The sequence below is a fragment of the Penicillium pulvis genome (genome assembly GCF_028828015.1).
Source record: "Penicillium pulvis strain IBT 33274 chromosome Unknown contig_12_segment0_segment0, whole genome shotgun sequence".
Taxonomy (NCBI): domain Eukaryota; kingdom Fungi; phylum Ascomycota; class Eurotiomycetes; order Eurotiales; family Aspergillaceae; genus Penicillium; species Penicillium pulvis.
The window spans coordinates 2,439,876-2,463,018 of NW_026643072.1; the positions used below are offsets into that span (position 1 = coordinate 2,439,876).

Here is a 23,143-nt window from a genome sequence, read left to right on the forward strand (position 1 = left end):
GGGAACGTGAACTATACCCCCTTCCACGTACAGAGAATGGTTCGCCAGCCAATAGCCCCACTAATATCGTCACACCATTCTAGAAACCTTCCCACGGCTTCCGTAGAACCAACGCCACGACAGTAACCCTAAACGGTCTGATTTTTATTAAGCATAAATCAGGCTTTTGATCCCCCAGCTTAGCTGACGCGTGTCCTACGCAATTTTTCTCAACGTGCCTTGAAGCTCTCGTAGTAAAAACCAACTCAATACGCATGGCATTCGTCTTTTCAGATTTTTCAGTGCAGTAAAGGATTCAAGCTTTTCACGGATCAACCTAGAAATTATTTATGTTTCACATACAGAGCAAAAGGTCTTGCTGAACGAACAGTTACGTATGTTCGCAGAAGGGCGTTATCCAACCATATTTGATAGATATTTGTACGACCCACTTAGCGCCCAAGGTGGAATCTGAGGCTTAATTTAGTATTGACCTATTCTAGACTCGGGATATTATCTTCAGCAACTTCGGCCCATTTCTGCCAAGTTCTTGAAATGACAGTTTCGGCTTACCGAGTTGATCTACAACTCTTAGTCAAGATACCGACATGTTTAAAAGTGAAGAACGCACTGGTGTGGATTACTAGAAGTTTTTTTCCTCTTCGGTGAATTGTTGGGAGTTCATGGAAGCCTGCACGGCTAATACTACAGAGCAGAATTCACAGAGGAGCCGGCATTGAGAGCGCCCGTCGCTCGAGCAATGGCCAATATAACTGAATATCACTTCTTAAGAGATATCATCGAGTTCATCTTGTATTTCAATGTAAGATACCGTGAAAAGCTCAATGTAACCACGGAAAGGAGCACCACAAGGCAAATATTCAGTCTCTATATAGTGGAGTCTAGTGGAGAAGTCGGCAGAATCATACTCCGGGTATCAGGGCAATGCAGGTACCTGTATCCACATTCAGCAGAGCAAGACTAATTAACTTGAGATGCAAATACTGGTGCCTTGCATGGCGCACACGATTGGAGCTTATCCCACTTAGTTCCACGCTGGGGGTGTGAATATAAGGTAGACATGGGGGCTTCGTCACACTCACGAGCCCCACACCCTTATATCTCAACTAGAAACCGACCAAAGTTAGCGGTTTCGCCCTCTTAGGAAATATATCCGTGCAGAAATATCGTCTTGATCATATATATATGGCTGCATTTCTCCAAACATAAAAAGCATTCTGCTAAACAGTCTTCGTTCCTTCATCCACCTTCTCTTGATCAACACATTCGTTTTTGGTATCCTTTTCGATTCTTATACCATGCGTCCTTCAGTGGCTGCCCTTTTGGCCAGCTCGACGCTTGCTAGTGCCAAAAGCCTTGCTGATGTTTGCACTGTGTCCAACGTTAAGAGCGCCCTTCCTTCGAATGGCACTTTGCTTGGTATCAACGTGATTCCCTCTGCCACAACTGCCGGTACCGTCAGCAGCGATACTTACAGCTACTGCAACGTCACCGTCACATACACCCACCCCGGCAAGGGTGACTCGGTTGTCGTCGAGTATGCATTCCCCGAACCTTCCGACTTCAAGAACCGCTTCTACGTTGCAGGTGGATTCGGTTATTCCCTGTCCACTAGCTCGACTGGTGGAATAACTTATGGCGCTGCTGGAGGTGCCACTTCTGCAGGTTATGGCGCCCTGGATGGCGTTACTGTTGATGAGGTTTTCCTTTATGGCAATGGTTCGATCAACTGGGATGCGACCTACATGTTTGCATACCAGGCCCTTGGTGAAATGACGCAGCTCGGAAAGTATATCACCAGCGACTTTTACGGAACCGACTCCAAGATCTACACTTACTACGAGGGGTGCTCTGATGGAGGTCGCCAGGGTATGAGCCAGGTTCAGCGCTGGGGTGATGAGTACGATGGTGTCATCACTGGTGCTCCGGCATTCCGTTACGGACAACAGCAGGTTAACCACCTCTTCTCTGGCGTTGTGGAGCAGACCAAGGGTTACTACCCCCCGCCTTGTGAAATGGAGAAGATTGTGAATGCTACTATCAAGGCTTGCGATCCCCTTGATGGCCGAACTGATGGTGTCATCTCTCGATCCGATTTGTGCAAGCTCAACTTCAACTTGACCGATATCATTGGAGAGGAGTACTATTGCGCGGCTGAGACTAGCACCTCGCTCGGTTTCAACTTTGGCAAGCGAGCCATCGTCAAGCGCTCTGATGGCACCAGCACCAGCTACCAACCGGCCCAGAAGGGATCCGTGTCTGCTGAGGGTGTCGCAGTTGCCCAGGCTATCTATGATGGTCTCTTCGACTCTAACGGAGACCGTGCCTACCTCTCGTACCAGATCGGCGCAACCTTCACCGATGCGGAAACCGAATGGAACAACAACACACAGGAGTGGGGTCTCGATATTCCCTCCACTGGTGGCGAGTTTGTCGCTATGTTCATCGAACTCCAGGATCTCTCCAACCTCTCTGATCTCGACGGTGTGACCTACGACACACTCGTCGGCTGGATGAACGAGGCAATGGTCCGCTACATGGATTCACTGCAAACCACCCTCCCCGACCTCACAACCTTCCAGTCTCACGGCGGCAAGCTCTTGCATTACCACGGTGAATCCGACCCAAGTGTTCCCACCGCCTCGTCGATCCACTACTGGCAGTCCGTTCGCTCGATCATGTACCCCGGTCTGTCTGAGAAGGAGAGCCTCGCCAAGCTCCGGGAGTGGTACCAGCTCTACCTCATTCCTGGCGCTGCCCACTGCGCCACCAACTCCCTCCAGCCTGGTCCCTACCCTGAGGATAACATGGAGACTATGATTGACTGGGTTGAGAATGGCATCAGACCCTCCCGCTTGAACGCTACTGTTTCCTCCGGCGAGTACTCTGGCGAAACTCAGCGTTTGTGCCAGTGGCCTTCTCGTCCTATGTGGCGCAGCAACACCACCTTTGACTGTGTGACTGACCGCAAGTCTTATGAGAGCTGGACTTATGAGTTCCCGGCTTTCAAGGTCCCGGTCTACTAAATGGATTTTGGCTGGCCTGCCTCTCGCTGGCCCATAATATTAGATTTGATCTGATTTATTTCTTCAGGCTTTTTCCGACTGGTGGGTCGTACGTTGCGCCCTCAATATTGTGTGCTGTAACCTTCAGTATATACAAATCCCATACCGTTGTTGATGTCTTGATTAGACTAGTACCTTCCGACCTGCATTACTTAGGCTTCACCTCTCTTAGATCCTCTTCTCCCTTCCTTGCCGCACTTCACAATACTACATACGTATCCTTGTGCATCGACTTCTTCGCCTTGCACACTGTTGCTTTTCGAGTATAAGAAGGCATTATCGGGAAGCTGTGTAAGAAAAGGCTTGAAACGAATTCCACTGTCCTGTTGAATTGCTTCCACTATCACGTCGTGAACATCCACTATATCGAAAACTCGAGTAATATTATGTTGGGTTATCAATGGGGTAAAAAGAAAAATCGTCCCAAAGAGCGACACCGTCGCTTATATACTTATTTAGTGATGGATGCGATAAGTCACGTGCAGCTGCTATGTAGTTCTAGCCCGTAAAGTCTAAATTTGGCTGCTGTTCTCGATGCTTGAACTAAAGCGCTAGATGGAAAGACCAAAACTTTCTCTCAAACAGCCACACACACAACCGTAGTCAGTCGTGGTTTTGTGGCCGTCGCCTTGATTTACCTCGTACAATTTATAGTTCCCGGCCGCCGTGGGATGCGGTTCCGCGTAATGATAAATGAATCCTTTGAATATGGTATCGAGTACAATACGCGATGGGTGGTATTGATGGTAAAGCAGGCACGAAATGGGGAGGGGAAAAATGGTAGGTAAAGAACAAAGGTTGAGAGCGCCGTGGGAGGAAAAGGAAAGGGCTGAACAGAAATTCCATTGGGAGTATAAGTTGAAACTGGACTATGCATGGACTATGCATGAACCAGCTTTGGTTTGGGCATCAAAGCCCTTGAAGTATACAGGCGAGTCGCATTACTCTTCATCGTCGGCCACTGGGGAGGCTTCAACGTGCGATGAAGACTCCGGTCCAATTTCCTCACCGGCCTCGCCAGACGAAGGCGGTACATAGTATGGAAGACCATCTTCTCCAGCGTCGAGTCGCAAGAGGAACGTTTCCCAAAGTTCGATCAACTATTGGAATCGGGTTAGTAACGGTCAATTTGAAGGATGTCAAATGGAACCTACCTCCTTCTGAGCCTCTACGGCGCTCTCCAGGAATGTCTCCACACCAGACTTGAAATCCTCTACCTTCTCCTTTTCAAATCTTTGTAGCTCATTCCGCATCAGGCGACCCATATCTTCGAATAGCAATCGAGTTTGGTGCACTTTGCGCTCGGCATCGGCAACGTCAGCGTTGACTTGGTTCAAGCGATCTTGTTGTGTTTTTCCTTGGCGAAGGATCTTCTCCTGGGTATTCTTGCGTTTTTGAAGGTCAGACTCGGCGGAATGCCAGCTGTGGAAAGCCTTTTGTCGCTGTCCAAAGGCTGTCTTGACACTGCCGATCAAGCGAATGTACTCATCAATAGTAATCCCTAATGTCAAAACATCCTGTTGGGCCTGGCGTTCGTAAAGTTCGCGGATTCGATACTGAAGCTCTGACAGGCCATCCAAGGGCGAGGATAGCGCAGGTGAGAGTTCAACCGCAGAGAGTGCATGGAGTGAAGTGGAAAAATCGCCTGCGGCTTCGGCAAGGCCCTTCCGCTGCGCAACGACGGTGTCCATGGATTTCATGAGTGCCTTCAGTTGGTTCTCCAGGGCATCCAAGTAAACTTTGCGGTCGTGGAACCACTATTAGGATGTTAGTAGAATGATCATGATTGCCCAATGGGTGTACTTACGTCGTCATGTTCCACAAACTTGCTTCCTCCGCCTACGGAGAGACCAAAAGAGCCAAACATGCCCTTGCTTTGGCCGAGGTCGGGTTCCCGATTCTCTTTATTCTTGACATCAACATTGAAAGCCTCACTTTCAAGGAAGATCTTCAAATCGCCATCGTGCTGGAGAATTGGGTGGCTAGCAATTTTATTCAACATGCGTTCCAGAGCAGCCCTCCGAGACTCGACAAAGTTGGTATCAAACCGGCCCACAGCCTGCTTCTCTGGCGGAGGAGCAACAACCACTCCGGGGTTGTTGTTGTGCATGGAGTTGTAAAGCCAAAGGAAATCACGGTATCTGCGGCTGACAGCAAACTCAGGCTGGCGGTATGCTTTGGATGATGTCTAGAACACATGTGATATTTAGTTTCCTGATCTATTGTCATGCTTCATTAGGAAGCTCATACCTTAGTCCGAATCTGGTAAACAATATGACTGCTAGTCAGGTCTCCCACTTTGTGCGGATCACCAACAGAAATATCGAATGTCGGCTTTGCCGCCTCTTCCACGCTCATGCTAGGCTGTGTCTGTCGCTTTGGTCCCATTGCATCGGCGGCAGGCTGCACGGGCGGAGGTCCTCGGAATCCAGTACCATCTTCTTCCAAGTTAATCGGATCGGCCAGGTTACCTGCAACTGAGATTTGCGAAAAGGTTGAAGGTGGCTGAGGGCTGCGTGGAGCAAGCGATTCTTTCTGGGGCGGCGCCGGAGCTTCATCGGTGGGTGTTGCGCTGGCCTCCGTCGGTGCTTCTCCCAGAGGACCAAGCGGGTCGAAAGTGTCATCAACGGCCTCCAATCGTGTCGCTTGTGCGCTTATCTTGCGAGTGCCCCGTGGGCCTCGTCTTCCAGGTGTACGAACCTCGGCCCTGCTCTCGGACAGTGCGGGTTGAGTGGGAGCGGTAGGTGGAGCTGTAAGGAGTCGACCGATATTAGTGAGGGGCGGATGGAGAAGATTGCAGAATCAGACTTACCAACTTCCTGGACATCTGGCTTCGAAGGGTCATTGCTGGCCTTGAAAGATGAGGGTTCATCTGGAAATTAGATTAGATCGCAATCCAAACAGCGGGATCATGACTGCCTACCGCCCCACGGGGAGTCGCCATTGTCGAGGTCCATTGTTCGACAATATTATTGCAGAGGGGAAGTGAAAGAAGGGTATCAGGAAAGCGATTCACAATTCCGCATCAATGTTGGCTCAAGAGGTGTTCCAAAGCTCATAGGGTTTGGACGTTCTGGTAAGTGGGAAGCTGGCAGTTGGAGAGTGGAGGTGATCCGCGGTCCTTAGTCACTCACGGGATCCCGCTTCAGCCCACAAGGTGTTGTCCCACGCTGTTTCCAACAACTTCCTGACAATTGCCTGATTCCTGTTTTGGTTTTCTTCTCTTCGAAGCTACATGCTTGTTCTTACAATGCATTTTCTTATTTGAGGTGCGACGACCTTCGCGACCTCGGCGCACTTTACTATGCACAGTTTGCGACAATGTTTCCATGAATACGTCTCATCATCTCGATTGGGACTCCCCAGGACTGGCCAATCTATAACTACTACCCGCATTATCTGTCCTGCACCGGTATACCGTGTGTTGTTAGGTAATTTTGTATCTATTTGACCCAGGGCAGTCCCAGTTTGTGCATCTCGACAGCCAGTTGGAACAGGTAGTCAAGAGACTCGCACTGGGTCTTTGCCTTGGCGACGTTGTCACCCCAAACATAGCTATGGTGGGGTCAGCTATCAATTCAAAGTGTTGATGAAAACGACAAAGCTTGAAGGATGTAATGCTTACATTCCATGTCTGCGCACGAGCACGGCATAGGTGTCGGGGTACTTATTCATCGCAGCTTCGAGGCCACTGGTCAGATCCTCCTCGAAAGCAGTGTTCTCAATGATGGGGATGCTCAGGGTATCAAAAAATCCGAGCATGCCCTTGCCCTTGCCACGGGGAATGCCCTTGATTTGCTCGATGTTGTTAATCTCGAAACAGGCATCAGGGCCCTTCTCGCGCTCCACCAACAAGGTCACCAGGACGGCCCATTGAGAGTGAGTATGGATACAGCACCCTGCGCCGTGCTCAAAGGCTGTCAGGAACAGTGGAGTGCAGGCAGAGGGGTTCAAATTGAGGGGCTTGCGGATATAGTTGCGTTCTTCAGCGGGGTACTTCTTGGTAGGCCATTGAACCACAAAAATGTTCTCGGACTTCATCAGCTCCTTCTGAACACCTGAGGGAGCGATAAAGATGTGGTCGCCATGGCGAATGGACGTCTATTTGGGATTCAGCATTCAGCGGGGGTGTTGGCGCAATCGGCGCGAGGAAAGAGAAAGAAAAAAAAACCTACGCCACCGCCGGTGCCAGTAACCCATCCCCAGTTGTAGAAACGGCGGCAAAGCTCCGGAATAAGGTTCGCCGGGTGCTCAGGATCGTCTGACTGCACCAGATAATCGTTGTTGACGGCCTCGACGGCCTTGTTGTCATCGGCGCACATGGTGTGCTGAGGGGTCAGCCCAGGCAAGGGTTTTGGGTAGGGTGCGGAAGGGATAAGGGGAAATTGGAACTGAGCTAGGGTTGGCAATCAACTTCCAGCAAGCAACTTACTTAGGATTGAAAGTGAGACGTGGTCAGCCGAATGGTTGAAGTAGGTGTAACGGGCATATCCAATAAGGCGGGGTGAATTCTGCAGCTCCGCAGGTCTCAGCACAAGCACATCATTTCTGGTCAGCGTCCGAGGATAGCCTAGAGCGTTGGAATAGGCGGAATGGAATAGTGTGGCTTTTTGAGGTTCAATTACATATGTTCAACAAATTATTCAGTAATAATTGACTTAATAGGGCTACGTAACTCGTCGATTCGATACAATTCTACAAGAAGTATCATGTATTGTTCCTGGGATTAGCCGTGGCTAGTCCCGATCGGGGAGCATGGAAGAGGCCACCTGGACCTTCGACCCTTCTCCATTCTTCTATATAACCTCCGCTTTTTCTTCTCCTCTTTTCAGGTGTCTTTTTCTTTCACCATCTCTCAGCCCTTGTTTCTTTGTCCCCGTGTTGTCTTTTCAACATGCGTTTCGACACCGCATTCACGGCTCTGGTCTCTTCGGCCACCCTCATGGGCGTGGCCCATGCTGAGGAGGCTGAAGCTGTCCCCAACGCTGCCGCTAACATTGAGAAGCCCACTTTCACTGTATGTCCACTTCACCTTACCCCCACTCAATTGACTTTCAGACTCATCTAATCTTTTTCTAGCCCACCAATCTCAAGGCTCCTTTCTTAGAGCAGTTCACTGACGACTGGGAGACCCGGTGGAAGCGCTCCAGCGCCAAGAAGGACGACCCCAAGTCCGAGGAGGATTGGGCCTACGTCGGTGAGTGGGCTGTCGAGGAGCCTACCGTCTTCAAGGGTATCGAGGGCGACAAGGGTCTGGTCGTCAAGAACGCAGCCGCGCACCACGCCATCTCCGCCAAATTCCCCAAGAAGATTGACAACAAGGGTAAGACCCTGGTTGTCCAGTATGAGGTCAAGCCCCAGAATTCTCTTGTCTGTGGCGGTGCCTACCTGAAGCTCCTCCAGGAGAACAAGAAGCTCCACCAGGAGGAGTTCTCCAACGGAACTCCCTACGTGATCATGTTTGGTCCCGACAAGTGCGGTGCCACCAACAAGGTATGCTTCGAACAACTCAAGGAAGCTTCACTGTTATCGAATACTAATTGATTTACCTTGATAGGTTCACTTCATCTTCCGCCACAAGAACCCCAAGACCGGCGAGTATGAGGAGAAGCACCTGAAGACTCCCCCCGTCGCCCGTACCTCCAAGGTCACCTCCCTTTACACCCTGATCGTCAAGCCCGACCAGACCTTCGAGATCCTCGTCAATGGCGAGTCTGTCAAGGAGGGCAGCCTTCTGGAGGACTTCGCTCCTGCCGTTAACCCTGAGAAGGAGATTGACGACCCCAAGGACAAGAAGCCCGCCGACTGGGTCGACGAGATCAAGATCGCTGATCCCGAGGCCACCAAGCCTGCCGACTGGGATGAGGAGGCACCTTTCGAGATTGTGGATGAGGAGGCTGAGAAGCCTGAGGACTGGCTCGAGGATGAGCCCACCAGCATTGGCGACCCCGAGGCTGAGAAGCCCGAGGACTGGGATGACGAGGAGGATGGTGACTGGGTCCCTCCTACTATCCCCAACCCCAAGTGTGCCGACGTCTCTGGCTGCGGCAAGTGGACTCGCCCCATGAAGAAGAACCCCGAGTACAAGGGCCCGTGGTCCGCTCCTCTGATTGACAACCCTGCCTACAAGGGTGTCTGGGCCCCCCGCAAGATTGCCAACCCCGCCTATTTCGAGGACAAGACCCCCTCCAACCTGGAGCCCATGGGCGCCATTGGTTTCGAGATCTGGACCATGCAAAACGATATTCTGTTCGACAACGTCTACATTGGCCACTCCATCGAGGACGCTGAGAAGCTCCGCCAGGAGACCTTTGATGTCAAGGTTGCCATTGAGGAGGCTGAGGAGAAGGCTTCCCAGCCCGAGCCGGAGGCCCCTGCCCCCGGTGTCACCACTTCCTTCCAGGAGGACCCTGTCACTTTCGTCCGCCAGAAGGTCAACCAGTTCGTTCACATGGCCAAGGAGGACCCCATCCACGCTGTCAAGACCGCTCCTGAGGTTGCCGGTGGCCTGGTCGCTCTTCTCTTGACTTCTATTCTCATCATTGTGGGTGCCATTGGCTCCAGCAGCCCCGCTCCCTCTGAGAAGAAGGGTAAGCAGGCTGTCAGCGCTGGCAAGGAGAAGTCCAGCGAGGCCACCAGCTCCTCTGCCGATACTGGCAAGAGCGGTGCCACCAAGCGCACCACTCGCTCTTCCGCCGAGTAAATGGGTTAAGTGGAGGAAAAAGCAAATCCGCAAATCCGAACAATCGAGTCTACCTTGGTGTTGATTCTTTATTCCCTTGTTTTTTTTTTATTCTTGTGACATGAGTAGCAGTGTACCTTAGCCAGTTGGAGATTCCCAGACCGGTATACTTTTCCGAAGTTTCCATCTCTTATCCCTGGTTTGACTATTATAGTCACAGATTCCCCAAATTCGTCGTTTAAATGCCAAATTTTCCATTTATTTTCACATTGAACAAGTGTCCTATAAGTATATGAAAGTCTACATACACCCATTTATGGTAAGCGGCTGCAATAGTAACCACAATCGGAATTAATTGTGGGGCTTACTGTATGCCGAATATTTACGGAACCGCCTGCCTAAAGCACGACGAACATTGGGGGATAATGATTGTCATCGGATTCGGCGATTTGCATACAGCGGCTCTCAACTGTGATTGGTGTAAATCGCCGAGAATGGAGCTTATCGTCAAGTTGACTAAGGTACTCTGTGATTGTGTGGGGAAATCCGATGCCAGGCGGTCGGACGGTTAAGCGGTTGACCTCGGGTTTGGAGTAATACATAGCATATCCGACCTTTTATATACCGCCCTTGCCACATACCTTCACACCATTCTATTTCATTTTTTTGCATTGGACATACCAATACCTCAGCTCTCTTTTTCATCACTTCAATTCACCATGGCCGCCCGTCGGTCTCTGGCTCGTTCCATCCCCGCCCTTCGGTCAGTTCCCCGCACGCCCGCGGTTGCCCGCGCTGCTTCCAGCACCCGGGCCCTGACCACTGCCACACCCGCCGCTAGACTTGCCTCCCGGGGAGCTTCATACCCTTCGAGCATTTCTACCGCACGCAGGCTGCATACTACTGCACAGCAGCTCGCCCCTTCCACTAGCTCGGCTGCTTCAACCGCAACCTCGTATCCAAGCGACCACAACCCCATTGCCGACCCCATTGATACCACAAACTTCATTGATAACGAGTTCACAACTTCTAAGGCTACCACATGGATTGACCTCCATGACCCTGCCACCAACAACCTCATCACCCGTGTGCCGCAAAGCACCAATGAGGAGCTGAAGGCTGCGGTCGCGTCGGCCGAGGCTGCCTTCCCCGCTTGGCGGGCGACCAGCATCATGGCTAGACAGCAGATCATGTTCAAGTTCACTAGCTTGATCCGTGAGCACTGGGACCGCCTGGCTGCTTCCATCACCCTCGAGCAGGGTAAGACTTTTGCTGATGCCAAGGGTGATGTTCTCCGTGGTCTGCAGGTTGCCGAGACTGCCTGCGGTATCACTACTCAGATGACCGGTGAGGTGTTGGAGGTTGCTAAGGATATGGAGACCCGCAGCTACCGTGAGCCTCTGGGTGTTGTCGCCGCTATCTGCCCTTTCAGTAAGTTTGGAAAACCGCAAGGATGGATTGGATTCAAATGCTGATCGCTTGATAAGACTTCCCTGCTATGATTCCCCTGTGGTGTATTCCCGTTGCCACCGTTACTGGTAACTGCTTGGTTATGAAGCCCTCGGAGCGTGACCCCGGTGCTGCAATGATTCTTGCCGAGCTGGCTAAGGAGGCCGGCTTCCCTCCTGGTGTTATCAACATTGTGCACGGAACCGCTCCCACTGTGGACTTCATCCTTGATGAACCTGCTATCAAGGCCATCAGCTTCGTCGGTAGCAACCGTGCTGGCGAGTACATCTACACTCGTGGCTCTGCCAATGGCAAGCGCGTCCAGGCCAACCTCGGCGCTAAGAACCACGCTGCCGTCCTCCCCGACTGCAACAAGAACCATGCTCTGAACGCCATCACTGGTGCTGCCTTTGGTGCTGCTGGTCAGCGCTGTATGGCTTTGAGCACCGTCGTGATGGTTGGTGAGACCAAGGAGTGGTTGCCCGAGATCGCTGAGCGCGCTAAGGCTCTTAACGTGAACGGCGGCTTCGAGGAGGGTGCCGACCTTGGCCCTGTTATTAGCCCCGAAAGCAAGAAGCGCATCGAGGATCTCATTGCTAGCGCTGAGGCAGAGGGTGCCACAATTCTCTTGGATGGCCGAAACTGCAAGCCTGAGAAGTACCCCAACGGCAACTTTGTCGGCCCCACTATCATCACCAACGTCACCACCGACATGAAGTGCTACAAGGAGGAGATTTTCGGTCCCGTCCTTGTTTGCGTGAACGTCGAGACCCTTGATGACGCTATCAACACTATCAACGCCAACGAGTACGGTAACGGTGCCTCCATCTTCACCAAGTCTGGCTCCACTGCTTCTCGCTTCCAGAAGGACATCGAGGCCGGCCAGCTGGGAATCAACGTCCCCATCCCCGTCCCACTGCCCATGTTCTCCTTCACCGGTAACAAGAAGAGTATCGCTGGTGGAGGTGCCAACACCTTCTATGGCAAGCCAGGAATGCAGTTCTACACCCAACAGAAGACTGTTACCAGCTTCTGGAAGAGCGAGGATGCCATTAGCACCAAGGCTTCAGTTATTATGCCCACCCACTCTTAATTTTCCTGATACCTGTTTATAAATTGTGTCGATGTTTTATCATCGTTTTCATGATCATGCCCCCTGCCGTTTCATGCTCAAAATGTACTATGTCCGAACAATTCCGGTCTCATTCATCATTGTCCATCTGTGAAGATTTCTGAACCATAGATTCAAGCTATTGTAGGAAAAAAGTTCTAGCAGCGGACTACCCAACCCGAAAATTAGATTTCTTTTCCTTGCTGACGACCGGGCAAAAGAGGATATATTGCGGGAACCCTTGCCATCAAGGTATGTTCATAAACTCTCAATCGTTTCTCTACTCAGCCTGTGGCTCTTGGAAAGTGTAAACCAGACGTCCCAACTCAACCTTGCCATCCTTGACAACAGCGACGCGACGAGTGTAACGGCGCTCGCCCTGGACAAGCTCGAATCCCCAGACCTAACAAGTTAGCACGTCACTCATCGTAAAATGGATAAAGAACTGCATACCTGCTCAGCAGTCCACCCGACCTCCTGATTCACAACATAGCTCTGCACCCAAAGTCCCTCACCCTCTCCGAACTCTGCGCCCTCATCATCAACGATGAAACCTTCGCTGGCTGACCCATCAAGCTGGATCTCACCACGCAGGAACTTCTGGACCTTAGCATCGGCCTCGGGCTCTCCAACCTTGCTCTGCACATCAACAGCCGGGCGAGTCTTTCCATCACCCCCCTTAGCACCGCGGAACATACGCGAGCGGCCGTGAACTGTTCCAAAGATGGTATCCACGTGGCTGCGCTCCTGCCAGTCCAAAGTACGCGATTCCTTAGTACCCGTGATGCCACCGGTAATAATCTGATCGATATCGATGTGGTACACCAGCGAGTTTTCGGAGTCAGCATACTCTTTCACGTGCAAGGTGACAGTAGCGTAAGGTAGGGCTTTGCGGAGGAACCAGCTCACGCCTTGCTATGGGATTGTTAGCAAATACCCACACCTATACATGTACATATGGCATAGACTGGTGATCGGTGCGGCTCTCTGTTCTTCGTAGCTCATGCAACTCTGCCAGGGCCTTTGTACAGATCAAGGGTAGATGGTACGTACCAGAGTCAGGATGGGATCAGTGGGGTCGGACAGGCCTGCGTCCTGTTACACAAGGCGAATTCGTTAGCTTTGGAACGTATTCCTACATTACATGGCTTGAGGGGCTATGGACTTATTCAATGGCTTAGACTTACCATTACCCACTGCCCATTGAGGTTCTTGATTGTGATATTGGCGGGAGCAGCCATTTTGTTGTAGTAGAGCTAGGAATGCGGGGTGGTGGGGGGTAATATTGTAGAACGAGTTGGAGATGTTGTCACAAGACACCACAAGAACAGAGTAAGAAAACTTAAGAAGAAGGTAGGAGATACTTAAGAGAAGGAATAAGAGCGGCAGGAACAATGCTACGTTGATCTTTCCTTCTATATGCTACCTTACTCTTTCCTTGTGCATGTGCTATTCCCGAGGCTGACACGTGCATGCTGAGTAAGGCCATGTCATTGATGCCTCAACCTTCAGGGTGCAGTAAGGCCTAAGGCTGTAAGGCATCAAGGCGGAGCTACTATCCATCATCGCGGGCAGCTATAGTTAATCGCGTTGTTGACCTCCACCCCCAATTCATAGTCATGGCGTTCAACAAGAAATACGCTGGTCTTCCAGACTTGGTATGTCAAATGATCGTCAATCATGTGTCACAAAATACTAATTGCCTGAAGGACCCTGCTCCAGATATTTATGAGACCCCTGACCTTACCGATGAAGCGTCCACCGTTCCCGTGAGTTTGATGTGAATCAAAAATAACAACATACCCACCAGCTAACCCATGACATCCTGAAATTAGACCGGCACCATCCGCACAGATTCAGACCACGATGACGCCGGTTCCAGCTCCGACATCGATCGGGAAGCAGTCAACGCCGACCAGGCGCGCGCACATTTTATGGGAGCTGCAGTCGACGCTCGCGACACCAATTTCTCGGACAGTATTGCAATGAAACGGCAAGCATATCGGAGCAAAGATAAGAGCCAGCGCCGACGGCGGAGACGCGAGGATGGCACCGAAGAGGTTGGAGATTTGAGCGACAGTGAGGACGAGTCAATTGAGCGGCGGCTTACTCGTCTGCGAAGAGAGGTGGAAGACTTGAAGATGGAGATGGCGAACAAGTCGGCTCTGGAGAAGACAGTTGTGGAGAGTACACCTGCTGGGACATCTCAAGAGAGGAATGACTTGGGTGATGGGGTAGCGGAGCTGAGTAGGGCATTGGATAACCTGCACGCTTCCTCTAGAGGTGTTCCGAATGCCTCCTACTCTGCCGCTGCTTTGCTTACCCAGAAACTTGGATCAGAGTCATCAGCGCCTAACAAAGAGGACGGTCAAAAACAATCAAAATCTCAGCCCGATGGACCTACGGCGGCTTTCACCATGGCACAGGCACAGGCAGGCATGCCCACGGCTGGGATTCTTTCTCATGCGGCAGCATTTGAAAGCCGTTTGGCGCTTCTCGAAGCATCAATGGGTATCTCAAGTGCTTCCAACCCATTCGTCGGAGATGGACTCAGCGAGCCTGCTCTACAGCCCGTTCTTCCCGCTCTCGACCAACTGACCTCACACCTCGGTGCTCTAACTGGTCTCCTTGTGGGAACAAATCCAACAGCTGGAACACCGACAGCCGTGGCCGGAATGACAACCCCCCATCTTGAAGCACTTTCCTCCCGCGTCCGCAAGTTAACGACAGACGCTGAGGCCCTGGCATCAGCCCGCAAGCGCGCTGCGGATGCTGCCAAAACTTCACAAACAGCTCGCGTCGCCTCTACAGAAGATACTGCTACCCCAGGTGCCGACGGCCCTTCTGCTGACGATGAACATACCGCTAAGATCCACGCTTTGTACGCTACCCTCCCGACCATCCAGTCCCTGCACCCTCTCCTTCCCAGTGTCCTGGAGCGTCTCCGCTCTCTCCGCGCCTGTCATTCCGGTGCCGCACAGGCTGCAGACTCGCTGAACGAGCTGGAAAAGAGACATGCAGAGATGTCCTCAGAGATTGAGCAATGGCGCGAGGGTCTTGCGGCTGTCGAGGAGAAGATGAGTCAAGGCGAGTCGGTGCTGCGCTCAAACGTCGAGACAGTTGAGCCTTGGGTGCGCGAGCTGGAATCTCGTATGGCGAGGTTGGAGGGACCCCCTGGTGGCTTGTAGGTGATTCACAATCGCCGTGTTTATTAAGTCTGGGCTTTGAGTGGCCCAGCGGAGATCTATCATGATACATAATACCCTGTTTCGCGTGTACCTCCTTTGATGTATGGCTGCGGCCATGACTTGTTGATACATATACTCATATCGAAAAATATTTGAAATGCATATCTGGGGTGACTTACCTAGGATCTTACCATGCTTTCCCTTCGCTCCGCCCACATTTATCTTTAGGTTTTCAACCAGAGAAATATGTCAATATTTTACAGGTATTCCACACGCCAGTTGAGATAAATGAACAAATCTTGGAATAGGTTTGATTCTTAATCCTCGGGGTCTTCCTCTTCATGTGACCTGCTTTTGTCAAACATCTATAGAATCCTTCAACCGCCTCAAAACCTTTACCCTCGGCCTCATCTTCAACTCAATCCACCAACCCTTGAGCATAACCTTCCTCGCCATCTCTCGTACATTTTCAAATAGTTCAACAGCATGATCCCCACCAACCAAAGACAGCACCCACCGCTCAGCGCTTCCCGCGGCTGGTTCCCCTGGTCTAAGAATTGAAAGCCCCGCAAAGCCCTCAATAACCTTAACGGTCTCCCACTGCGACCCAGGCAATGCATCACGAAGACGTATCTCATCCATATCCAAGTACGCAGGCTCCGCAGAGGCCTCAACTAGAACGTACTCGAACTTCTCCCAGAAAGAAGCCGTAGATTTCACCATCTCGTCTTCAGTCTTATCGTACGTCCAACGTTCATCCGCAGTACTCGGCCGCTGCAGGAAACGGGTAACACCCGTTTGACAAACGAGGTTGCCAAGGTAAACATGGACATCCTCGCCAGAACTCATCCCCCTGTCTTGGTAGCTATGTAAAGCATTCAGCGCCATCGCACCGGGGTAATTCGCCGCGGAAGCGGGGAGAAGAACCAGATTGGAAAGCAGGAACGATGCCAGCGTAGACAGGATCAGAAGACGGGAGGCATTGCGAGCGAAAAATGAGCGCGATCTGTGTGTCCAGAGGTATGCGGCGCCGAGGGCAGCGGCTGCTGTTAATGATGGAATGATATAGAGGATAAAGCGCCATTCTTTGTGTGGTTGGAAGCTATAAAGTGCTGTGAAAGACAAGGACGGTATGAGTAGTGAGAGCGCCGAGTTGCGTGTTGCTGGCTGGCGAAGCGCAACGGGGATGGCGAGGATATAGGTCAGGGGGTTGAGTAGAAGACGAGGAAGGGCATTGAAGAAATAGAATGACCATGGCTCTGTGCCCCAGGCCGAGGACTGGCCATGAACGACATTGAAGATGAATGCCTCGAGCTCAGGCCAGAGCGGGGTGCGTTGCCAGAAGAGCGAGTCGACTGTTACTGTAGTGATGAGGCCGATGGTAAGACCGAGGAGGCCGGCAGGTAGGGCAGTCTCAAATAGGTTGATACGGCCGGAGAGCAGCAGAAACAGCGTCTGCGTTGCGACGAGGACTGCCAGCTCGGAGCGGAAGATGACGCCTGCAATAGTGAGGAGGCATAATGAAAGACGGTATGCGCCTTGTGCTTGAGGCCTAGCGCTGCCCACTTTGTCCGGGAGCATGTAGCGCCTTGATAGAGTTGTCAGACCAAACGCAAACATGTTTGATAGCGGCCGTGAAGCATAGTAGATCAGATGGAACTGGCTGCTCTGGAAGAGCAGGTACCATATAGCTACTGTCTGGCCGAAGCTGCGCCGGAGGCCATGCGCAAATGTAGCCAATGCGAAAGCATTGTATAGACCCAGAATAGCTCGAGCTATAGAAAATATAAGTATGGAATCGCGATTATGCGACATATCAGAACATACCTAGAATTTGGCGGTCGATTCGGCCATCTACCGCAATCACCAGCTGCGATACCTTAGCGAGTATCGCTGCGCCAACAGCTGTTCGGGGCACAGCGCCAGGGAAAGCGAAGTGGTCGTAGTTGACGCGCTCAGCGCCAAGTGTAGTAATGGGGAAGCCATGTCTCAAGATGTCATGAACAGCTTGGATATGGAAAGACTCCTCGACCTTAGTATAAGGCGCAACGAGGACATGAAGAACAATTAATGATGTAAGCAAAAGCACAAGCCCAGTAAATAAGAGACCTGTATAAAATATTAGCTATTTTGTCTTGTGGTTTGTGCGGCGCAACTTTACCATTTCTCATGATTGCGGCGAACAGTTGTTGATCCGGAGATCTGGCGCTTCCCGAACCTCACCTTACACTTTCCCAACTCCCTCCGCAACCCCGTTCAACAACCCCTCCCCGCCACAATGTTGCTCTTCGGTCTTGGGACTCTTGTTTACGGTGTGTATATATTTAAGGAAGCTTAACCGCTATTACTGACATCTTAAATCATAGCCATCGTCCTTCTCATCAACGGTATCGCCATCCTATCCGAGGACCGCTTCCTCGCTCGCAGTACGCCTCCCTCCCTCCAAACGGATCGCAGATCTCCCACTGGAACCTCCAGTCCCGAAAATGGCTAACCTTACCGGAATAACTAGTTGGATGGGGCCGAACACAAGCTGAGCCCGGCTTCGGCGCGAGTCATGACACCACCAGCGTGAAGGCTAAGAGTATCAACCTGATCGCTAGTGTGAGGACAGTGATGCGGAGTACGTACACCCTCTATTCCTGCGTTCTGAACTGAAATTTATTCGCCCCGGTTTGTGGTCTTTTGTGGCCTCGAGCAAGCCTCAGCCTGAGCTTGTAGCTAGCTACTTTGCGCGGACGGGGCTGGATAGGCAGCAGGCGCAATAACTGAAACACACAAGACTAACAATGCATTTCAACAGTACCACTCATCGTCATCAACACTGTTATCATCGTCTACGAGCTTATCCTCGGCTGATTTAACGAATCTCATTTCCTACAAACCCAAAGCGGCTGCGCAGGGAGCGGTCCCGGTTCCTGGTGGCTTGCTCCCTCGTCCTTAAAAGCCAACTGCAATTTATCCAACGTATTTGAGCGAATGGAGGCTTTATGGCCTAGTTATTTTACAAAAAATCACCACAAGACACGCGGCATGAAATACACGAGCTACTAGCACTAGCGCGGATTGGATGGTAGCATCCACACAAGGCTTGGTGGATGATCCATTGGCCGGAGGCTTTATCGAGGTTCAGACGGAGTATTACTGTGGCGTGGTAGAGACTGGATTCCGCAACTCAGAATCCTGAGTCCTGTTCAGTCGGCTTAGATCAATAATTTCCCGATGTATATACCCACGACGAATCAAAGAGATCATATCAATTGAATCGCCAGAAGGCAATCCGTTCTCTGTAATTACCCGTTGGTTGTTGTCACAGGTATAATCAACGTGAAGAAAGCTATACATCATGTTACAGAACAGCAAAATCGGAAATTTCAGAGAAAACTTGTCCACAATCAACGTGATGGATGAACACTAAAAAAGAAGACCAAGCAAGATATGCATAAAAAAACAACCTGATAGGTTTTGAAAGCAATAACTCCAGATGGATCCCACTTCAATGCTTGCCAGCATTGCAAAGCCCAAACGCCTCTTTTTGCGCCAGACGGGATATACCCCCCATCAGCGTCGGTATCATGCCGCCGCACATCGTACATAATCCAGCAGCAATGAAAAGAAGCAGTCGCAGAAGAGAAAGTTGAAAAAGAAAAAGCCATGATCAAGATCCAAAAGGCCTAGAAAGACATGTCTGTGAACAAATCCCAGGCTGGGACCATCCACAGGAGAAGAGGATGGAAACGAAGGTGCGTGTCGCGTATCATGAGATCGAGATGGTGATACATTCACGAAAGGTATGTGCAAAAGAAAGTAAGATAGCTTATATGTGCAGAATGATGGGGGGGTATCTCCGAGTTAACTCGACCGGAAATTGGTAGATGCAAGAAATAAAGACGCTCGTCGAAATACATTGTTCATGACGCTGCTGATTTTTTGAAGCTGAACGATCTCCATCGATGAGTGTGGCCAACACCTGATTTGTCGGTGCTGCCATTGCTGCCGCCGTTGCTATTACCGTTTCCATTACCATTAGGGCTGTTGAGATGATTGACATGGCTGATATGCTTGGTCGTGGGAGAGGTAGAGAGAGGAGGAAGGTGGGTATTGCTGTGATTGAAGTAAGGATCATGCTTTTCCGGCACCGCAGGTGGGAATGGCTGCGTGAATGTGGATTTGTATGAACTGGAAAGATCCGGGGCATCTTTTGCAGGAACGGGTGGTGGAATACGCTCTTCTTCTTGGGCCGGTACTTCGAGAACAGGAGCTGGGGTAGTCTCCGCAGTTGAAGTCGACACTCGAGGTTCTTTGTCCTTGCTGAGTCGATTGCTGAGACTGCTGCTCAGACTGCGACTGCTACGTCTGAAAATGCTAAACCTGGAAGAATCCCGAGGTGAACCATTTTCAGGCCCAATATCAGCAGTTTCAGCCTTGCTCGATTCCTTGCTTGCTTTAAGGGCTCTTTCGAGATCCGCAGCCTCCTGTTTCATCTGGGCTTGCCGTTGCTGGTCAAGTTCCCTGCGTTGAATTCTCTCCATCTTCTCTCTGTTTTCCCGCTCATCTTTGGCTGCTTTCTCGGCCGCTTTTTCTGCTGCCTTTTGTGCTGCGCGCTGCTCCTTCTCCTCCCGAACTTTATCCTTCCGGATTTGGGCATCGCTCTTCTTCGGACTCAGAGAAGGAGGTTGCTCGTCAGGGATCGGTGGTAGGGGTGGGACCTCTGGTGGCTGAACGGCTTGTGATGGAGGCATCGGATCAGCCTCAGGGACTTCCAGATGTACAGGCATTTGACCGGGCGCTGTTGTTATTTTGCTAAGAGGGATCGGTCGGTGTGAATCATCTACAGGCACGCTGTGCACATGAGTTAGAGATCCATTGACTTGTGCGTTCGCCTCAGCTGCTGCCGCGGAGGATGCCCGATCCTCCCTAGCCTGTTCCCGAAGAACAGCCTCCAATGTTGTCTCTTGGTAAAAGAGGACATAGGCACAGGCTAGACCCGGGCGATCACCGAAGAAGTTGCGCACGTAGTTTTTGTCCACCGGTTCAACCAGTTCATCATCGAACAGCAACCAACCACGATCTTCCGTCTTGATGATCGCAACATAGTGGCCGTGGTATGGCCCTCCACCAATGTGAACCACAACGGCGTACAATTCGTACAGTCGATCCGGGTCTTCGGCGTCATCGGTCGTGTTGAACAGACGCAGATGATAAGGATAAACAACTCGGTGGAAGAGCTTCTGCAGTCGCTGCAAGTCCTCGGTATATTTGAAACGTTTCAGATGCAAGGCCAATACGCGGGGCAGACGCTTGATCTTCATACGTTTCTCTGCTTCCTGAAGGCCACCGCAGTTATCGCAGTGAAACTTGTTCCTTTCACAAAGCATTTCCTCAGCTGAGAACTTCCGCAGACAAGATGTCACGGACGAATGCTGCTCGAGATCAACTGAAAGATCCAAAAACACCTCATCTCGCTGAGAGACCTTCTCACAGGTCAAACACTTCGTTTCCGACGTCAAAGTACCCTCAAATAATTCGTGGACCCATCTTGTCGTATTTGGAGACTTCGAACCAGGGCTTTCTGTCATGCCCAGCGAATCTGCGCTGGCGCTGGGTAGCGTCTTCTCTGCGAAACTCTGTTTCGTCGCCTCCGCTTCGACATTTGATACGACCTCGTTTAATAGCAGATTCAAAAACTCATGCGCATCCTGGTGCATGGCTGTCCGGAACATTTCGTGCTCGCGGCGAAGCACATCCAAAAACTGCTGCGGTCGGATGATTCCGATACGTGACTGACTACCCACTAGCGACTCAAATATGTCTTTTAATGAAGTAAAGAGAGATTCCGACATGCCGTAACTGGCAGCATTGTTCTTCGTCTCGAGGATCGGGAGAGTCTGCAGGGCGACTTTCTTCTTGTATTCCGGGGAGTCCTTATCTTCTGGTTTCTGGGGTTGGTTTGGTGACACGCCCGCCTGGCGCGATGAGGGCGCAGCGGCCTTCTGCTTAGCTGCTAGCGCTTCAGCCTCCAGGTGCGCATTCGGGTTTTGGTATCGCAGGTTTTTGGCGAGCGCCGCCTCGATGCTCTCGACTGGGGTTCGTTGAGGATAGTTGATCACGGCTTCGCGGAAAGGAACGGAGTAGTAAAGGCATTGGAGGATCGAATTGCAGTAGCAAGTGTTTCCGTACTGAGTCTCGTCCTGTTAGTAGGGCGAAGGGCAAGCGGGACGGACCCAACCACTGCAGTACTCACATTTTCCATACCAAAGAACTTATCGCTTCCATCTTCTCGGATAGAGCCCATGTCCTGTAATCTCTTCTCCAGTGGGCTGATCTGCGGCGTTTGAAGGTCCTTCTTGGGGTTTGGCGGAGCGGGCGAAGGGGTATTCGGAGCCTGCGCGGGAATAGAATGTCAGCGTATCGTCTCAATCGAAATCGTCTCACGAGCACACGGGAGGATGCTGTGACACCAGCAGGAAGGGATGATGCTCGGAGGTGGTTTCAAGCCTCACCCCATTGTTGCGGTTGCCTCTGTTAAAGATCCCCATCATGATGGTATTGTCGTCTAGCCGATCGCACTAGGCGGCATGGAGGATCACGAAGAGTCAAGCCGACCGTGTGGAGGTATTCGCAAAGAGGAAGAGTGGTGTGGTTGGGGTAACTCGGGGAAAGAGTTTAGGCCGAGCACGTTGAGTCGCGGAGAGTGTCCGGGGAAGCCACCAAAGCAGGCCTGAAACGCAGGAACCGCATACGGGGCCTCCGTTACCGACAAAGATAAGAGGGGGAATCCACCAAAGAGAGGGGAAAGGGATAAGAAATGTTAACTTTCGTTAGTAATTGCTAATAGGGAAAGAAGGGAGAGAAAACGAAAAGGATGTGGCGTTCGAGCTCACACGCTTTATCTGACTGTACAGTAATCATTCATTTGTGCTTTCTATGTATTGTATATCTCGTACATTACTGGTAATTGCCCCAGTTTTTATTATAGTTTTATAATTAATTCGCGCATGCAGCAGAAACATCCAGAAAAAGCGTAATGGCCTGATGGTGTCAACGACGTCCTTTGCGATGCCACGTGGATTAGAGGCAGGTACTTGTCCAATCGCCGATTTCTTACACTAGACTGCATACAAAAAGTGAATCTCATATTGTGCGAACCGGGTATATCGGAGGGAAGAGAGACAAAAGAAAATCCAAGAAGAGGGGAGAAGCCCCATTATGTCATGGGCCATTGGTTCAACCTCCTCCTCACCCCGGAAGCCCCCACGGTATCCCATGGAATGGCTCCTCTTTCCTCTTATGAAGGATGGGGGCCTGGAGTTCATCGAGTCTTTCTCCATTAGCCGCTGTCCTGCCATTGGCTGCATTCTGAACGGGCCATGTGTCCGCCCCTCGCATGGCGTGGCTTTTCCACCAATGAACGTTTTCAGCGTGGGGTCCAAGAGCCGACACTTGGTGGCGGTGGAGTCAATGCCCTTTCCGACTTGCGTCCTTGCCTGGGCCATCCGCGCCGAGCATCATGCGGGGGGGAAACAAAGCAAGAGACGATCAGGCGTCTGATCACCCTGATCATCCCCAGCATTCAAGGGGTTGGTGTAGCCTATGTTTCTAGGACATTGCTTATTGGCCGCGCGTCCCTCATGGTCTCCCCTCCATG

The 23,143-nt window shown here is 51.3% G+C and overlaps 10 protein-coding genes across 10 annotated transcripts; 5 read left to right on the forward strand and 5 right to left on the reverse strand.

The window, feature by feature from the left end:
• Positions 1-1,298: 1,298 nt before the first annotated feature.
• On the forward strand, positions 1,299-3,026 carry N7503_002130 (tannase; the record flags this gene model as incomplete). The annotated part of the gene is made up of 1 exon (XM_057061677.1): positions 1,299-3,026. One exon carries the CDS (start codon positions 1,299-1,301, stop codon positions 3,024-3,026), a length of 1,728 nt encoding a protein of 575 aa, XP_056925639.1.
• A 980-nt stretch (positions 3,027-4,006) lies between these two features.
• On the reverse strand, positions 4,007-6,022 carry N7503_002131 (sorting nexin 1; the record flags this gene model as incomplete). Its single annotated transcript, XM_057061678.1, has 6 exons — positions 4,007-4,165; positions 4,220-4,822; positions 4,873-5,253; positions 5,316-5,815; positions 5,878-5,937; positions 5,989-6,022. 6 exons carry the CDS (start codon positions 6,020-6,022, stop codon positions 4,007-4,009), a joined length of 1,737 nt encoding a protein of 578 aa, XP_056925640.1.
• A 349-nt stretch (positions 6,023-6,371) lies between these two features.
• mde1 (methylthioribulose 1-phosphate dehydratase MDE1) lies at positions 6,372-7,656 on the reverse strand. The gene is made up of 4 exons (XM_057061679.1): positions 7,498-7,656; positions 7,241-7,393; positions 6,691-7,166; positions 6,372-6,620 (listed from the first exon to the last, which is right to left on the reverse strand). Exons 2-4 carry the CDS (start codon positions 7,385-7,387, stop codon positions 6,509-6,511), a joined length of 735 nt encoding a protein of 244 aa, XP_056925641.1. The 5' UTR covers positions 7,388-7,393; positions 7,498-7,656; the 3' UTR covers positions 6,372-6,508.
• A 148-nt stretch (positions 7,657-7,804) lies between these two features.
• On the forward strand, positions 7,805-10,024 carry clxA (calnexin). The gene is made up of 3 exons (XM_057061680.1): positions 7,805-8,082; positions 8,145-8,558; positions 8,623-10,024. The coding sequence occupies exons 1-3, from the start codon at positions 7,960-7,962 to the stop codon at positions 9,766-9,768; spliced, it is 1,683 nt and encodes a 560-aa protein (XP_056925642.1). The 5' UTR covers positions 7,805-7,959; the 3' UTR covers positions 9,769-10,024.
• A 397-nt stretch (positions 10,025-10,421) lies between these two features.
• Positions 10,422-12,362, forward strand: N7503_002134 (CoA-acylating methylmalonate-semialdehyde dehydrogenase). The gene is made up of 2 exons (XM_057061681.1): positions 10,422-11,178; positions 11,235-12,362. Exons 1-2 carry the CDS (start codon positions 10,467-10,469, stop codon positions 12,287-12,289), a joined length of 1,767 nt encoding a protein of 588 aa, XP_056925643.1. The 5' UTR covers positions 10,422-10,466; the 3' UTR covers positions 12,290-12,362.
• Positions 12,363-12,587: 225 nt separating this feature from the next.
• Positions 12,588-13,548, reverse strand: N7503_002135 (uncharacterized protein; the record flags this gene model as incomplete). Its single annotated transcript, XM_057061682.1, has 4 exons — positions 12,588-12,710; positions 12,761-13,222; positions 13,361-13,402; positions 13,495-13,548. 4 exons carry the CDS (start codon positions 13,546-13,548, stop codon positions 12,588-12,590), a joined length of 681 nt encoding a protein of 226 aa, XP_056925644.1.
• A 267-nt stretch (positions 13,549-13,815) lies between these two features.
• Positions 13,816-15,495, forward strand: N7503_002136 (uncharacterized protein; the record flags this gene model as incomplete). The annotated part of the gene is made up of 3 exons (XM_057061683.1): positions 13,816-13,965; positions 14,017-14,076; positions 14,143-15,495. Exons 1-3 carry the CDS (start codon positions 13,927-13,929, stop codon positions 15,493-15,495), a joined length of 1,452 nt encoding a protein of 483 aa, XP_056925645.1. The 5' UTR covers positions 13,816-13,926.
• A 357-nt stretch (positions 15,496-15,852) lies between these two features.
• Positions 15,853-17,666, reverse strand: N7503_002137 (dolichyl-P-Man:Man(7)GlcNAc(2)-PP-dolichol alpha-1,6-mannosyltransferase; the record flags this gene model as incomplete). Its single annotated transcript, XM_057061684.1, has 3 exons — positions 15,853-17,270; positions 17,323-17,604; positions 17,657-17,666. The coding sequence occupies 3 exons, from the start codon at positions 17,664-17,666 to the stop codon at positions 15,853-15,855; spliced, it is 1,710 nt and encodes a 569-aa protein (XP_056925646.1).
• Positions 17,667-17,773: 107 nt separating this feature from the next.
• Positions 17,774-18,354, forward strand: N7503_002138 (YOS1 family protein; the record flags this gene model as incomplete). Its single annotated transcript, XM_057061685.1, has 4 exons — positions 17,774-17,807; positions 17,862-17,921; positions 18,008-18,118; positions 18,299-18,354. 4 exons carry the CDS (start codon positions 17,774-17,776, stop codon positions 18,352-18,354), a joined length of 261 nt encoding a protein of 86 aa, XP_056925647.1.
• A 1,052-nt stretch (positions 18,355-19,406) lies between these two features.
• On the reverse strand, positions 19,407-22,037 carry creB (uncharacterized protein; the record flags this gene model as incomplete). Its single annotated transcript, XM_057061686.1, has 3 exons — positions 19,407-21,674; positions 21,740-21,880; positions 21,999-22,037. 3 exons carry the CDS (start codon positions 22,035-22,037, stop codon positions 19,407-19,409), a joined length of 2,448 nt encoding a protein of 815 aa, XP_056925648.1.
• Positions 22,038-23,143: the final 1,106 nt, after the last annotated feature.